Below are 14,825 nucleotides of genomic sequence, written 5' to 3'. Positions count from 1 at the left end.
TCTGTAAATGTCCCCCCAGGCCCCGGGGGAACCTTCTTTGAGGGCATCGGCCACTCCTGGTTTTGGCCACAACTGTCGAATTGGCCATTTTTCATGAGAACCGCCGCATCATAGCGACTTCCACGCCGTCCGCTTCGCTCGAATTTCCTCCTTCTGCTGCCGGTGGTTCTTCCTTCTGGTTGCTGGTCCTCTTCTTCTATTGGCCGCTGCTGCTGCTGGCCCGACGTGCACAGTTCGAGTGCTCGTTCCAAAGTGACTTGCTTTTGCGAAATTTTCTGATTAAATAGCGGCACAGCCGGAGAACGGTACAAAAGGGGCGCGGTCTCGAATGCATACGCTCGCTCTGATTGGTCATCTGTCCGATTTGTACTGAAAAATTACTCATTTTGATTGCATGTTTTAAGTGCTTTAACTATGTTTAGTCAGACTATCTATGTAGTTAAACAATAGCTGAAGTCTTCTTCTTTCGATTGGTGGTCCAACCATCTGGATTCATTCACAGGGAAAAAAGATATAAGCGTTCAAAATGTCCCCTTTTTTAACGCTTAAAAGTGACGCTTTGGATCGAATTTCTGAACTGGCCCCCCAATATAGTAAGTAAAGACATAGTCCTATGTCAAAAACAATGTATTTTGATACCCATATTGCCCCAAGCCGGGACCCGTGATTGCCTCTCACCCAGTCGGCCTGGGTTCGATCCCAGACGGTCCCGATCCCGGTTGTCTGATCACGCCTTCCGTCGGACGGGAAGTAAATGTTGGCCCCGGACTAACCTAAAAAAAAGGTTAGGTCGTTAGCTCAGTCCAGGTGTAGGAGTCGTCTCCCTGGGTCCTGCCTCGGTGGAGTCGCTGGTAGGCAGTTTTTTTTATAGAATAATTAAATCCATGTGCTACAAACGCATTTCATCCGACGATTCGTCGCTTCATCTTTTGATTAAACCCTAAAACAGATCTAGAAATATTATTAGTTTTGAAACCTAAATAAAATAAGAAAAGTATTTTAAAATTTCTCACCAAGGGCATCATTAATAGGCAAGGGACGTCACAGTTCTGGCTCTTCCCATAGATTGAATAAAAACCAGATGATTGTGATGCAATTCACAGTCGCGATAAGTGCAACATTTAATAATCGCCATTCATGCTTTTTTGCTGCATTGTATTCCGTCAAATAGTTATCTTTCTTTCAGAATGGAATGCAAGGAAACTGTGTAGGTTTGTTGGTTATTATTATTGAAACACATATTTAACTTTTTTTTTGATTTCGGGTAATTTTATGTCCTATTTTACGAAAAAAATCAGTGTAAATTTTGGAAAACATGTTTGATTATTTGATGCTTGCCCTATCGAGTAAATTATTAGAGATGACGGTACAAAAAGCTGTTGAATGGAATGTAAAATATTAAAAAAAAAGTGAATTTGCATCCGTATAAATGGCTTGGGACCATTGTACAGCCATTCCATACACTGTGTAACGTTTCGGGAAGCATAATAAAAGTTTAGTAGCACATAGATTAAAACATCTGTAACGGTATTTGATAAATTTTACATTGAAAACATATTTTTTTACGAAAAATCTAAACACTTTAGAAAATAAGGGTTCAACATTTCAATTTACTTGTTCAAATTTGATTTTGATCCGACAAGCGTGGTTTGATTGTGGGGAAAGCCACCCCCTATTTTCATAAGTGCGTGATATTAAAAGGTATACCTTTGGATTACGTGCGCTTACAGTAGCAGAAGAAATTGTGATTACTGTTTTCCCCAGAAAATATATGAACAAAATAAGTTGTATTAACATTTTTCGATTATGTGTTTCGTTCAAACGCCTTTGTGAGAGCACATTAGGGTGACAATAGAAAAAATCGACATCAGAGATACCCTCTGACTCGATTCCTAATGCAAAAATAAGTATCTGTGCCAATTTTGAGCCAAGGGTTAAGGGTCGCTTTTCATCGTTGAAGTTTATATGGGGAAAATCACGAAAATGTATGGGGATAAACATCGTTTCAGTAATTTTCTGCTAGGTGGCGCAGGTCTCGCCCAAAATTATACAAGCGTGAGATTCTTGTAGGAAATTTGATCCTGATGTTTGGTGATTTTTCTAGAAAAAATATTTTCTTATATACCTCCTATATACCCCTTGTATACTTTCAAGTATATAAGCCGATTTCTTTTCATCGCATTGCTAATAACTCATCAGGATCAACTAGGATCGTCTTGCACCCTTCTACAAAGTTGTAGGTAATTAAATTTCCTACAAGAATCTCACACTTGGACAATTTTGGGCGAGACCTGCGCCACCTGCTGCAAAAATCCTGAAGCGATGTTTTTCTCCATACATTTTTGCGATTTTCCCCATATAAACTTCAACGATGAAAAGCGACCCCTTAGTAGCCTTAACCGATTTGGCTCAAAATTGGCACAGTTACTTGTTTTTGCCTAAAGAATCGAGCCAGGGGGTATCTCTTGCGATTTTCCGAAATTTTCAATTTTTCTTGTCACCCTAGAGTACATTCAATATCGGTCGAGAATTTTTGATGCACACTGTTGTCGTGCCATGTAAATGATAGATTTGCATGACCATCTATCACTTACATATGACCAGTGTAAATCCGATTCTTGCACAGCCAGCAACGCCCGAACCAGATATTTGTGTTTTGTTGGTGAAAGATTTATCAATCAATCTGTTGTATCGGGTTTTGTAAAATTACGTGTTGTCTGATTTATTCTAGTTGAATTTAGGATAATTAGGTAAAAAAGCCAAACATGGAAATGAGATGGATACGCTTAACGGTCAGTGCATGTTGGTTTCTGATCTCGATCGCCGCACAGGGTATCAATTTTCCCGATGGTAGTGCAACTACCGTCGCCAGTAATAATGGGGGTAAGTTCAGAACTTTTGATGGGCGACATCAGAAAAAGGGGTAGCTTTTGCAATGTTTCTTTTTTGAGATTTACTACAATGTTATCATTTGCATAAAAAATACCACGCCTAATTTGCTCCTATGTGTTGTGTGAAACAAACCAATTTATTAGATTTAACCAGACAACAACCAGTGACCAATGTAAGCACAGGTATCATAACCGGGACACTTCCTGGCACCGTTCCGTTACAAACGGGTAATCTAAAAAAAAAAGGAAAGATACGATGGTTCTCACGACTTAAATTTACTTTTACAGGAATAACTGGGATAACTGCTTTGCCGGCAACCAACCAAACTTGCATATGCGTTCCAACTGGGCGGTGCACGGGCAGTTCCGGTACCGGCTCTGTCGATGGTTCCGGAATGTTGGACGTTAGAATAGTAACGGTAAGTACCTATGATAGTCTAGTCGTCCTTAAGTATTTAAAAATATATCAAACTACATATTTTTTGTCATTCAAACAAAATAACCGCAGTCTTCGTCAACAACGAATACGAACATTGTGACCGGAATAACACCGAACATCGTAACCCCCGCAACCTGCGCCGCGGGGCTGGAAAGGTGCTGTCTACCCGGAGGCTACCAATGCGGCTTGCAATTCCCGCCCGTTGCTGCTGCGAGACAACCTGCAGCTGGACAGGTGTATGGCCTTGTGTAACGCAGAGATAATGTATTAATCTTTGTCACTTCTTAGGCAGCTTACGGCGAGTATCCATGGCAAGCAGTGTTGCTGGGACCAGGAGACATTTACGTCGGTTCCGGCGCTTTGATTGACCCGTTGAACGTTATCACGGCGGCGCACCGAATTAGCGATTATCTGTTAGAATTAACTGACTTTTTTTGGATGAAGCCTAAGAGCTTATTTTTTCTCCAATTTTAGGTCTGGAACACGCGTGTTGCGAGTACGCTTGGGTGAGTGGGACGCATCGGCTGCTTCGGAACCGATTCCTGCTCAAGAGTATACCGTTGTAAAATATTTTGTCCACCCTGGTTACGTTGCCGCGAACCTCAAAAATGATATTGCGATGCTTCGACTAGCTTCCAGTGTCAATTTGGGCGCAACACCAACCATAACAACCGCTTGCCTTCCATCTACGTCCTTCGTTGGTCAACGCTGTTGGGTATCGGGCTGGGGAAAGAATGATTTTGTAAGCGGCTCCTATCAAGCCATCCAGAAGGAAGTTGATGTTCCGGTAAAGTCGTCCAATGAGTGCGAGGCATCGCTGCGTACTACCAGATTAGGAGCTACGTTTTCTTTGGATGCCAACAGTTTTATATGTGCGGGCGGAGAAGCAGGAAAGGATGCTTGTACAGGCGATGGAGGATCGCCGCTGGTTTGTGGTCTTGGTGGCCGATTTTTTGTTGTGGGGTTAGTGGCGTGGGGAATCGGTTGTGGTACATCCAACATTCCAGGAGTTTATGTCAACGTTGCTTCTTATGTACCGTGGATTATGACCACAGTTAGTTCAAATTAAAACAAAATGTATGTGCTAACAATATATTTTCGCTATTGTGCTTTGGGGATGCATTTCAGTTTAAAAAGAAGCAATAAAGCACGATGCTAAAAATGTTTGAAAATATATTTGGAAATCTACAACCAAACACAAAACAATGTCCTATCAATCGACAAAACTGTAACATTGGATTTCCTGCCTTTTATTTTATCAACACTTTTTCTCAGCCAGGTCGACCGAATAAATATTGTACTGCTTTTTCAAAATTTGATGAACTTCGTCCTTGCATGTCAGTGTTATTCCATTTTCTTTGTACTTCAAATAAAGACGAAGAAAGTTTCGGTTTGTCTCGTGCACCTTTGGATGGTTTAAATAATCATCAATGTTCATCCACTCACACTTGGAAATTTCGCGCTCGCATTTTTTGATTTCTTTGTTCTCCGGTGTAAGAGCCATCACAATGTAGAGATCAGAACATTCAAAACCAGCATTATGAGCATGCCTTATCGCAATGACCGTATCAAATTTCGTCATAATACTCGTTTCCTCTTGCACCTCTCGAATTGCGGCTTCCACGAAATTTTCAGCTGAAAAAATCATCATTACTAAATGTACCAAACGCATACATTATGCGAAAAAAATGCTTACATGGTTCTACGTAACCCCCGGGTAGTTTCCAGGAATTTTTTATCAAAGCATTTTTTTCACTAACCGCCAAGATTTGGTTTTGTTTGTTCACAACGATAGCTCCTACTCCGACCATGGTGTGGGCATACGGCGGAATATTAACGCTTTCATCCGACGGCAACCAACGGTACATGGTGACGAAGTTTTCTTTGGCGTGATGGAACTTGAAATCATTCTAACAAGAAAAAAAAAAGGTTTTATTCAAACTATCTTGCCTGTAATTATATCTTACACATACATTAACCAATTCTGGTACCCAGTGACTAGAATTCAAATGCACCTTAAACCATATGCCTCGTTTTCGACTTTCCGTCCAGTATGCAAGAGATTCTGTAAAGTTTAAGGGATAATATTAGAAGGAATTTTGTGTTCCTAGTGTGGCGCAATTTTGATTTTTGCAGGTTTCATCAAAACAGATTTGTGATTTTTTTTAAAAGCGAGCAAATGTAAAGTGCCACCGTGCATCGGACAGCACGTTTTAAAGCACTTAAAAGCTTGAAACTTGGAAATCGATGTTCTATTTTTGATGATCTGTGCCTGTTCTATCCGAAAACAATCAAACACATCCAAAAATTAAGAGGCGTTTCGCCCCAGGTTATTTTGTATATTTTTTTTTGGGAGTATCAAAGCGTACTCACAATATCGGAGGCATAAAAATAATGTAAACAATGTTTGCAAAGAGCAACAGCAAAAGTCTGAGTTATTTTTGTTGTTTCTGTGACATAACAGTTTCAATTTTTTTCATCCAAAATATTGTTTAAGCTATGCACATGGACCACATTCCCAAAAAGTTCAGTATTGACACCTACCTTAGGCGTCATTTTTACCTGTAGAGTGCACAAAGATTTTGTTTCCATTTATTTTAACTTACTTTGCAATATTGAAGTGAACTTATCTGGAAGACATGTTTCTAGATTTGAGTCAACAGTTATGCCATTAAATCTATCAGATACCCCTTTGAAAATCCCTTCGGGGGCATCTTCGACTGCAGCATACCTTAAAAGTTAAATAAAAATGTATTTAAATGTATTTTCACTCAGCACCATTAACGAGTTATACTTGTTGAACCAACTATCAGCTGCATTTAGAATGTTGTCCTGCTGCTCGCTCATCCTTCTGCTGGATAGTTCGAATAAAGCAACCGTTTTACATTTATAACGAGCCAACGCACAATTTCGAATAAAAGAACTTATCATTTACACAATACAATAGCAGAACAGAAAGAGGAACCAAAAATGATAACAAGTGTCTTTGTATCACGCCACTAACTCATTCAATCACACTGCCGGAGAGTGCCTGTACAAATTTGTTACACAAGGTCAGAGATTGCTAATGCGACTGATGTTGAAATTCAACGTCTCCATTGTCCAACTAGCATCTATTCAGCGGGTAACATCTAGTAGACTTTTTTTCTACGATGAATGACACACAAAACTACAATGATTGTAACCTATGTAGTACAATGAAGAATCGAGTGTTACCAGTCTGTTTGCTATATTTATTTATCAATGAATAAAAAATGTTCAACCAGCTGAAACTAAACCACACACTATGTGGGGAGCGTTCTTTTATTACGTAACGCAAAAGTTGGGTTTTTTGACCCCCCCCCCCTCCATTGGTAACAAATCGTAACAGATGAGCGATTCCCCCTATCCCATTCCCCTGGTAACGCGTAACATTTTTTAATGAGGGCTCATATGAAAATTTTTCGTAACGTTACATAATTTTTCTTCACATCCCCATTTTTTTTACGAAGAACAGACGCCGACACTCCCCCTTCCCCTTAACTGCGTTACGTAATAAAATAACGCTCCCTATGCCTGCTGTATGGCGAGCACACACTACGATGACAATTCTCGGCACTGTCAGACGATTGAATAACTGGCTATTGCGAAGTGGCGCAAGCGCCATTTTTTAAATTTTGTTTGATCGTCAGCTGTGTGCTATCTTGTGACATAGAGCTATCTAAGCCCGATCTCACACACACTAGCACACCATTTGTTTTGCTGGCTGGTACAAAATTTAACCTCACTTTTTTTCGTGTACGTACACGCAATACATGCGCACGTAGATAACTCTATAGACCATTTTGGTCGAAAATGAGTTAATGATGACGTTTTGCTATACTTAACAAGCACTACAAGACCCACAGACGAACGCCAGAAATGCGTCCGCAATTTCCGACCGGGTTTGAGGTGTGCACTTTGTTGGAGAGCTTTTCACAACTTGCACGATTGTCTTGTCTGGCAGTGCGCTGTCCGCTTTGTAAGCGGATGATTCTGGGTTCGATTCCCATCTGCTGCAACCTTCCATCGGATGAGGAAGTAAAATGTCGGTCCCGGCCTTGGTTGTTAGGTTGGTAAGTCATTCCAGGTGTAGGAGTCGTCTCCATGCCATAAGTACAAACAACACACCAAACCAAGCCTACTCCGGTGGAATCGCTGGCGGCGGTTGGACTCGCAATCCAAAGGTCGTTCCACTTAGAGATACTAAATAGGAGACTGGTCGAAGTGAATTTGACGTACCCAAACAGACACGAGTTTGACGTATCCAAACGAGCATTTGCCTTTACGCCCAGCAAAACTTATCAGTGTTGCCAAGCTCAAAACATACGTTGCCAGATCGATTTAGCCAGCTTAGACCAGTCTCCCTATTTAGGGTCTCTAGTTCCACTAGGGTGGAAGGTTCCTTGGAGTAAAAAGAGGTTTGGGTGCTCTCCCCATTCAAGCCTTCGGACTCCTAGGTTCGAGCAGAACTTGCAATAGAGACCACAAAAGACCCGGGGATCGTTAATGTGGATGGTTTGATTTTGTTTGATTGACGATTGTCTAAAAATCTCTGAAATCCGCAATATTAGCGCCCAAAACTGACCATTTTTGCGCGGCCAGCTGTAACAAACAGGTGGTCGAGGAACACAGCACAAAAAAATTAGAGAGTATGAATAAAAAATGTATCAATAATTGTAATTGCCTTGATTTGTATTGATTTGTAATAAAGTATATTTTTCAAAGCAAACTACCTGAGTGTTTCAACATTGGGCTTGAATGTGTCATGAGGCGAGCGGGCTTCAACATGCGGGGCACGATTATCAACCGGTCCAGCCAGTTCATCTGCTATGCCGACGACATGGACATTGTCGGCAGGACCTTCGAGGAGGTGGCTAAGCGGTACACCGAATTGAAGCGGGAAGCGGATAAAGTTGGATTGAAGGTGAATATTGCGAAGACGAAGTATCTGCTGGCAGGAGGAACCGAGTCCCTTAGGGCTCGCATAGGACCGAGCGTGACTATCGACGGCGACGAGTTCGAGGTCATGGAGGAGTTTGTGTACCTCGGATCGTTGGTAACTTCGGACACCAACTGCAGCAGATAAATTTGGAGGCGCATCATCACCGGTAGTCGTGCCTACTATGGACTCCACAAGACCCTACGGTCTGGTCATCTTTCCCGGCGTACAAAGTGCACCATGTACGAAACGCTGATAAGACCGGTCGTTCTCTACGGGCACGAGACGTGGACGATGCTCGAGGAGGACTTGCAAGCGCTTGAAGTTTTCGAACGGCGAGTGCTAAGGACGATCTTTGGCGGCGTGCGTGAGAACACTGTATGGTGGAGAAGGATGAACCACGAGCTGGTGCAACTCTACGGCAAGCCAAGCATTCGGAAGGTCGCCAAGGCTGGCCGGATCAGGTGAGCCGGACACGTCGCAAGAATGCCGGACGCGCTGGATGCGCGCCAACCGAACCAGACTATCAATCCGGTGAAGTTGGTGTTCAATTCGGAGCCGGTTGGAACGCGGCGGAGGGGGCGCAACGTGCAAGGTGGTTGAACCAAGTGGAGGAAGATCTGGAAAGTGTGGGAGTTCCGCAGCGGAATTGGAGAGAAGCAGCCCAGGACCGAGTTAGATGGCAACGCATCTGGAGACAGCTTATGGCCCGGAGGTTGTACGAGCAGTAAAAGTAAAGTAAAGTAAGTACCTGAGTAAAAAAATGTAATACCTTAAGATTTTTTTTTTAATAATTGAGTTATTATCATGTTTATTTAGCATATACGAACAACTGCCCGGTCGGAAATGGCGGACGCATTTCTGGCGTTCGTCTGAGGGCTTGCGCCAGCCATCTGGCAGAATTTACCCCAAATTTGCCCCAGATTTCTGTCATGATTTCTGGCGAATATGACACAAACCGGTCGGGCACGGTTCAACCGATTGAACCTGTTGATTTTGTTGCCAGACAACAACTGCACGACTGAACTGCACGACAAACGTCCGCCTGTGCCAGACACTCAAATTTACCAGATTATTTTCCGAGTGGGTGCTTGTAATGCTTGGAAAAACAAGCAAACCCTGTTCGCCTGACATTTGCTGTAATTTTTTTAATGAGCCTAAGTTGTCTTTTCTCTAAATTATTATTTTTTCAGTGCATTTTTTTTTATAATATAAGAATTTATATGCTAAATATATCTCAAATCAAACCTGCTATTTTAGTTAAAAATTATAACAAACATGGAACGCAGCGCAGCGGATAGCAAACAAAAACGACGATGACGTCTAAAGTCCAAGCAGAGAAACAGCGCGCGCGCTCGTAGGTAAACAGACAGGCGAGCAAGCTCGTGAGACACTGAAAAAACGCCACCCTTTTATATCAAGTGCCCAAACACTTGAATGATTGAATAAAGCCCCATCTTAGATCCAAGTTGTTTTTGTTTAAATTTCAATCCAATCCATTGTCAAACTCAAGTGTATTGCTGCATAAATTTTACGCAGTTTTTGAAGCATTATTTTCATGCGTGTAGTACAGTTTTTTCAAGTGTTCTGTACATTAGATTCATGGCTTTCTACCTAAGGTACTCGCGATTGAGTGTGTAGTAGTGCGGTTGTCAAAATCGCTATCTCTGACTCTCTCACTCCACTGACATTGACATTGTTTATGTTTTGGTTTTCCTGGCACGGTCCTTTGTTCTTTTGTTATTGTTTTGGTTTTAGTGGCACGGAGTCATGCACTCACACTAATGCAAAGCAAGATGACGAGTACCTTTGATATACAGCCTTGCATTAGATTTGCCCCACTGTTTTGACAGATCGAAAATGAAGAGACAAACACTTGAAATTGATTTTGTTTTGATTTGAAAGGTCAAAGTGACAGCCGCCAACGAAGGATGTGCTTTTAGACGACAAAATGGAGATCGGGAGTTTGGACGAATCATCGTGCTTATTTGATTCGTTCCGATTTCCGCTTTATATAAAGAATCTTCTAATCGGTAAGTATTATTTAGCTTTCTGATGCAATTGCTGCCCACAACACAAAATATTTTCAGCATTTCGAGCACACCCGAACAACATCCCGTCCGTTCTTCAATTACTGGTCAGTTTCAATTTGGCCTCAATTTTGACGGAAGACGATACGACTGTTGTCCAGTACAAGGTAATCGATTCGCCGAGCTGAATTGAAAGCAAATTTACTAATAATATTTCATTAAATAGCATTTCAACGAGCTGAGCCCCGAGCAGCAGACCATTTTTGGCAAGTTTTCAGAGGTTAGTTTTGTTTTGTTTTCACGCAATTTTAGATAGACAAAAAATTGTTTCCATAATATTTTCAGCAACCAGACGAGCAGCGGGACGAGACGATCCAAGAAGTCCACCAATCCTTCTGCAAACCAGAACCGGAGGTAACTTTTCCGGATAAGGAAAAAATAACAACTTTTATTTCAATTTCAATTATTTGCAGTCGGCGATCGACATCGACCAAAGTGCTTCATCTTGTCCGGATAATTCATCCATGGATTCCAACATCATCGCTCGCTGGCCGCTCCCATCAGGCTTGGAGAAGGAGGAAGTAAGTGAATTTTGCGTAGACGGTTTAAGAAATACAACGATTTTTAACAACAATCTTTTAATTTATTTTCAGGTTAAAGGAGTTGATGTTCAAGGCAATGTTTCTATTGCTCAACCGTCAGGATAGCACGCCGCTTCTTCCACTACCGTGCTGACGGCCATTCCTTCTGCTGCCGTCACTTCACCGGCCGTATCGCTGGCCACTGGTACGTCTGTTGCTGGAACGAGTGTCGCCGCTTCCGCTGCCGTGTTGACGGCCGATCCATCTGCGGGCTTAATCGTAAAAACTTCACCGGCCGACTTGCTTGCGCCCGGCACTTCCGCTATCGTGCTGACGGCCGATTTTTCATCTGCGAGCTAATCGGCCACTGGATCTCCAACACCAGAAACGTCTCGCCGGAAGGATTCAGACAAAGATGAAGAACTCGAAGTAAGTTATCAAGTTAATTTGCAGTCTTTTATTTATTCATTTATTTTAAATACATTTTATTTCTAGGACGCTGAAAACCCAGGAGAAAAAGAAAACTCATTAAGTCACTTCCACATTCAGTTTACACCAAACCGGCTGAAATGCTTACTTGCAAAAACGATTGACGGTCCGGAACTCATCGAACTTGCTTCGAAGGGAATTCTTTCCAACAAGCGTCAAAATTCTCTAGCATTGATTGTTATGAGTTGTTGAAGTTACTGAACTACTTAAAATAGAAGAAATTTTGCTCATTGATTTTTATAGTAGGGCAACTTTGGGAGTGTGGTCCTTTTAGTGATCACTATTTGGCTCAAGAAGTCATTAAACATTCGTCAATTTACAAAATGTCTCCGCTTGAAGATTTCGACGGGCCGCCAATCATGATTCATTCAATTAACAATCAGATGTTCTATAGACATAAGAATTACTATCAGTATGAGGATATAACATTGTAGAGAAAAAACAATTATATTGTAACACAAAACACACCGTATAACTGTAATAAAACAGTTCATTTACCAAAAATGTAATTCATAAGAAGTGCTGAATGGTGAGAAACTTTTTGAAAGCTTTTATTTTGATTAAAGCGTAAGAGTTCATTCAAAACAAAAGCAATCAAAAGGTTTTTCTCCACGCAGTATATTATTTATTTTCCAATCCATTCCAATTTCCATTCCATTCCAATTTGCATTTCATCTACATTGAATAGGCACTTGATAATAGTTGGAGAAATCATTTGAAATCCAAGAGAAATACTATATTTATTCATGTGAAATGACACATCAAAATTAAGTGTTTTGCTATTGAAATGACAGCTAGTTTTGGTGCCCAAAATTCAAGTGTTTTGCGATTGATTTTTAAGTGCACTGTACAGCAGGGTCAGATCAAGGGTAGAACACTTGATTTAAAAGGGTCATTTTTGTTCAGTGGAGAGTTTGAACCTGAGAGAGAGCACGTGCGTGTACGAATGGAGCACTTCCATTCGAGCAGTTTTTGCTTTTTTTTACAATATATTTCTTGTGGAGCGAACTGTCAAAAACTGCTCGACTGCGGGTGCTCCATTGGAAATAAACATCGTTGTTAGACTGTCTGCAGCGCGAAGTTTTATACCTAATGGAGCACTTCCATTCGAGCAGTTTTTGCTTTTTTCTACAATGTATTCCTTAGACTGGTTGCAACGCTAAGACTGGTTGCAACGCGAAGTTTTATAATTGTTTCAAATTGCGAGCAGTTTTAAATTTTTAGAACTGGCGGAAATGAAACTAGAACACGGTGCTCGCAACGCGCTGATCTAAATGTTGTTTCAAAAAAATGCTTTTAATTGTGTGCGTATGATTATCAACACAGCATCATAGTGTGTGTGTAGAATACGTGGATATCTCCATATATCTGATTTTTTTGAAACTGAGTTCTATTCCAGTTCCAAATCGTCTCACGTTTGAAACAAACTCGTCGAGCAGTTTTATTCCGGTTTCAAAATACTGCTCGAAAAATAAAACTGCAACTCCGCGTTGCGGGTGGTCTGTTTCAGTTCTATTTGAAAAATGAAACAGCTAGAACAAAGTAGAGCCGCGTTGCAACCAGTCTAAGTTTTATAATTGTTTCAAATTGCGAGCAGTTTTAAATTTTTAGAACTGGCGGAAATGAAACTAGAACACGGTGCTCGCAACGCGCTGATCTAAATGTTGTTTCAAAAAAATGCTTTTAATTGTGTGCGTATGATTATCAACACAGCATCATAGTGTGTGTGTAAGAATACGTGGATATCTCCATATATCTGATTTTTTTGAAACTGAGTTCTATTCCAGTTCCAAATCGTCTCACGTTTGAAACAAACTCGTCGAGCAGTTTTATTCCGGTTTCAAAATACTGCTCGAAAAATAAAACTGCAACTCCGCGTTGCGGGTGGTCTGTTTCAGTTCTATTTGAAAAATGAAACAGCTAGAACAAAGTAGAGCCGCGTTGCAACCAGTCTTATGGGAGAACTGTCATTTCTACCACTCGAATCCGGTGCTCCATTGTTTCAAATTGCGAGCAGCTTTAAATTTTTAGAACTGGTGGAAATGAAACTAGAACACGGTGCTCGCAACGCGCTGATCTAAATGTTGTTTCAAAAAATGCTTTTAATTGTGTGCGTATGATAATCATCACAGCATCATAGTGTGTGTGTGTGTGTGTAAGAATACGTGGATATCTCTATATATCTGATTTTTTTAAACTGAGTTCAAATCGTCTCATGTTTGAAACAAACTCGTTTAGCAGTTTTATTCCGGTTTCAAAATACTGCTCGAAAAATAGAACTGCAACTCCGCGTTGCGGGTGGTCTGTTTCAGTTCTATTTGAAAATGAAACAGCTAGAACAAAGTAGAGCCGCGTTGCAACCAGTCTTAGGCAGAGACGCATACAGCCCACTATTTTCTAATGTCGATATCTCAGCAACTAATGGTCCGATTTACAATGTTAAAATATGAAACAGTCGTGAAATTTTTAGATCTCTTCGAAAAAAATATTTTAAGATTTTTTAAACCAAGACAAACATTTCAAAAGGGCGTAATATTGAATTTTCGGCCCTTTGAAAATGTTAGTCTTGATTTAAAATTTTTGAAAGTATTTTTTTTCGAAATGATCGGAAAATTTCGTGAATGTTTCATATTTTAACATTGTAAATCGGACTATTAGTTGATGAGATATCGACATTAGAAAATGGTGGGTTGTTTGGGTGAGACTTAGAAAACATCAATTTTCCTGTTTTTAAACACTTGCATGGCAATACCTCAGCAACTAAGGGTCGTATCAACAAAGTTCAAAAAAGCAAAATATAGAGAATTTTCTCAGTTTTTCAAAAATATTTTTTCAAAGATGGGCAAACATGTGCACTAATTTTAAAAAAATGAAAAACTGCGATTATTTTCAAAAAAGTCACTTAAAAATGGATTTAACTTGAAAACGGTGCACTTTATCAAAATTTCACTAGAGTACTTTTAGGTTGCAAATTTGATTTTACATCAAAAAATTAAGTTGAAAATTTTGTACGACCAATATTTGGATTTTTTGAAAAAATCAGTATTGATTAAAAAATTCATAATTCGGTCAAAGATTTTTTGCATAACTTGGAAATTTCTGAAAAGTTGGCATTTGAGGTCCTCTAAACATATATAAAAAAAATAATTAAAAAATTTTTTTTTTGCAAATCAAGTTTTAATGACAAAAAGTTAAAGAAAAAAATCACCAAAAAAATTTTTACAAATACAAAAATTAAAATTCCAAAAAAGACCGATTTCGTGGAGAATTGCTCAATATTGAATTGCATATATCTCAAAAACGATAACTTTTAGAAAGTTGACATGTTCTAGAAAGTTGCTGGTACCAAACGGTTCTATATAATTCTCTCTGACGTCATTTCAATTTGATTGACAAAACAAGAAAAAACTATTTATTTTCTAAGATACAAGGTAT

The 14,825-nt window shown here is 40.1% G+C and overlaps 3 protein-coding genes across 10 annotated transcripts; 2 read left to right on the top strand and 1 right to left on the bottom strand.

Annotated features, from left to right (window-relative positions):
• The first annotated feature begins 1,329 nt into the window (after window positions 1-1,329).
• On the top strand, window positions 1,330-4,533 carry LOC6049657 (phenoloxidase-activating factor 2). 8 transcript variants are annotated; one of them, XM_038266191.1, is made up of 7 exons: window positions 1,330-1,521; window positions 2,742-2,883; window positions 3,036-3,119; window positions 3,180-3,310; window positions 3,400-3,564; window positions 3,619-3,743; window positions 3,805-4,533. In XM_038266191.1, the coding sequence occupies exons 2-7, from the start codon at window positions 2,766-2,768 to the stop codon at window positions 4,397-4,399; spliced, it is 1,218 nt and encodes a 405-aa protein (XP_038122119.1). In that variant the 5' UTR covers window positions 1,330-1,521; window positions 2,742-2,765; the 3' UTR covers window positions 4,400-4,533. The 8 variants fall into 8 exon arrangements, with proteins under 8 accessions (XP_038122119.1, XP_038122118.1, XP_038122117.1 ...); XM_038266190.1 differs by having other exon boundaries at window positions 2,732-2,883; XM_038266189.1 differs by having other exon boundaries at window positions 1,330-1,527.
• Window positions 4,479-6,622, bottom strand: LOC6049661 (nudix hydrolase 8). Its single transcript, XM_001866349.2, has 5 exons — window positions 6,125-6,622; window positions 5,937-6,061; window positions 5,304-5,395; window positions 5,027-5,240; window positions 4,479-4,965 (listed from the first exon to the last, which is right to left on the bottom strand). The coding sequence occupies exons 1-5, from the start codon at window positions 6,259-6,261 to the stop codon at window positions 4,589-4,591; spliced, it is 945 nt and encodes a 314-aa protein (XP_001866384.2). The 5' UTR covers window positions 6,262-6,622; the 3' UTR covers window positions 4,479-4,588.
• Window positions 6,623-10,034: 3,412 nt separating this feature from the next.
• LOC6044821 lies at window positions 10,035-11,899 on the top strand. The gene is made up of 7 exons (XM_038266196.1): window positions 10,035-10,323; window positions 10,381-10,487; window positions 10,547-10,600; window positions 10,666-10,734; window positions 10,794-10,901; window positions 10,974-11,330; window positions 11,397-11,899. Exons 1-6 carry the CDS (start codon window positions 10,242-10,244, stop codon window positions 11,025-11,027), a joined length of 474 nt encoding a protein of 157 aa, XP_038122124.1. The 5' UTR covers window positions 10,035-10,241; the 3' UTR covers window positions 11,028-11,330; window positions 11,397-11,899.
• The last annotated feature ends 2,926 nt before the right edge of the window (window positions 11,900-14,825 follow it).

The sequence above is a fragment of the Culex quinquefasciatus genome, chromosome 3, assembly GCF_015732765.1.
Source record: "Culex quinquefasciatus strain JHB chromosome 3, VPISU_Cqui_1.0_pri_paternal, whole genome shotgun sequence".
Taxonomy (NCBI): Eukaryota; Metazoa; Arthropoda; class Insecta; order Diptera; family Culicidae; genus Culex; species Culex quinquefasciatus.
Note: the sequence above shows the minus strand (reverse complement) of the source record. Positions and strands in the feature narration are given on the sequence as shown.